Raw genomic sequence first — 2,077 nt, forward strand, 5'->3', positions numbered from 1 at the left:
GAAGAGGCAAAAAAAAGAAAAAAAAAAAAGGTTCCCATTCTTCTAAACCTTAAAAACACAAAGCAAAGTCAACCAATCCAGTTGCTAACATACTTTCACATAGAACTCAGGGCCTGGATTGGTATTTCATGCTAGGTTTCCTGCTATATGCTGAAAACAATTTAGTTATTTACATTACTGAAAAGTCTACATAACAGACTGGGTTCTCTCCAGTGCTTCCATCAGCAGAAACCTTGCTATAAAAGGCGTGAGCAGCGGCGTCTGTGAATGGGAACATCAAAGACTCGCCTCCGCCTCCCCTCATCTTCTTCATCTGATTCATCCACATCTCCTGAATCATCATCTTCCTCTTCCTCTATATCTTCATAGTCAGCAGGACCCATCTCCTTGAAGGAAAGCACAATCTTTTGATCAAAAGAATTTCCATCTTTGTTTTTCATACTTACTATTTAATGTAAACTCTTACTTATCTAGAATCTCAACTGGATATACCGAACTGGACACATTTTCATAAACCCAAATAATGCATTTTCACATGCACAAGCTAATGTTAAGATCTAGAGTGAATTCTTTATCAAGTGTTTCATAATGTCCGGTATGGTTTTAATGGTAAATATAGTTCATTAATGCAGCGCTTATTTTTTTTTATAAAATAGGTGATGATTCATATAACAGACTACTTCTAACCAAAGAACATAAAATTTTACTTATCATGTCAATATTTTATACAATTCTTTAACAACCTCTATGCATAAAGAGGATGTGCACAGATAAGGTCAAGTATGACCTCTACTGGCAATTTTATGCAGTGTTTCTTAGCAAGAAGATTAACCAGTTTTTGAGCTCCTCCTATTAAACACCCCTCACTTAAATCTAACTAGTAATAGAGTACAACAGCAACAATGGCAATGCTTTTAACTCCTGTCTCCTAATAACATAGATCTAGATATCCATACTATCCGCCATGAAAATGTTGCCATATTTTTTATAGCTGAAAACACTTCAAATCTTAACCTACTCCAATTACATGAAATTTTAGCACAGACAAATGCATAAAGACAAGAGTAGACTAGTGATTACCAGGAGCTGAGGGGAGAGAGGAGTGGGGAGTGAATGTTTAAAATGGGGGGGAGTGAGAAGTAAAAAAAAAAAATAAGCAACTGACTACAGATGGGGAGTAGAGGTGGGGAAGAGCAAGTAAGAATTTTCAAGTGTAGAGTAAGAGAAAGGGATAGTTCTAGCAGAGAGACTTATAAGCAAAGGGAGAAGAAATAAAATCAAATATTAGAATAAAACAGGATTTTAAAAAGAGAAAAATTATAAAACAATCCTGGGCCACACTTCCAACTTTTTGGAATTTTTTCCCATTTCACGGCTAACTACATGTAAACTAGATTGTGTAATGAAAAAATAAAACAAAGTAAATATTTCTTTAGAGTAGATATTAACTAGGTGATTAAAATACAATTCATATAGGAACGCAGAATACTCAGACTAGTAAAAACAATTAAAAATTTAAGTCTTACAGTATCTCATTTACTTACTTAAAGCTTACTGTAAAGCTATCGTAAAACAAAATGTAAGAATAGGTATGGAGGTCAGTGCATATGCAGGGCAATAGGACCAAAGTAGACCCAGACATACATAATCAACTTACACAAATATACTGAAGTAATTTAAAGGGGGAAATGAGTGGTCTTTTCAAAACACACACACACAAAGGAACATGAAGGGGAGAGTGGACCTTAAGAAACCTACGAAATGCTACAGAAATCCAAACACAAACACCACAGGAGATTGTCTTTTTGACATTATGGTAGGTAAAGATACCTTGTTAGGCTATTAAAAACGTAAAAATGAGTATGTAAGACTTATCAAAATTAAAAACATGTATTCTTCAAAATATATCATTAATGAAAAAAAAAAACCCAAACAATATTCATACTGGAACAAAATATTCATAATATATATATTCGATAGAGGGTTTACATCTAGAATATTAAAAGAATTTAAGATGCCGTGAGATAACCCAATATTTTGAATGCACAAAGACTAGAGACATGGCACAGAAGGTAAT

At 33.8% G+C, this 2,077-nt stretch overlaps 1 protein-coding gene across 1 annotated transcript in view; it reads right to left on the minus strand.

The window, feature by feature from the left end:
* Window positions 1-69: 69 nt before the first annotated feature.
* The window catches only part of FBXO3 (F-box protein 3), a 30,509-nt gene continuing 28,501 nt past the window's right edge, over window positions 70-2,077 (minus strand). Inside the window, exon 11 of the mRNA XM_006883742.1 lies at window positions 70-386. Coding sequence (XP_006883804.1) covers window positions 237-386 — 150 coding nt within the window. The 3' untranslated portion in view covers window positions 70-236. The remainder of the gene's footprint in view (window positions 387-2,077) is intronic.

This window comes from Elephantulus edwardii, unplaced genomic scaffold (genome assembly GCF_000299155.1).
Source record: "Elephantulus edwardii isolate Elephantulus edwardi_28Jun2011 unplaced genomic scaffold, EleEdw1.0 scaffold00029, whole genome shotgun sequence".
Lineage (NCBI taxonomy): Eukaryota > Metazoa > Chordata > Mammalia > Macroscelidea > Macroscelididae > Elephantulus > Elephantulus edwardii.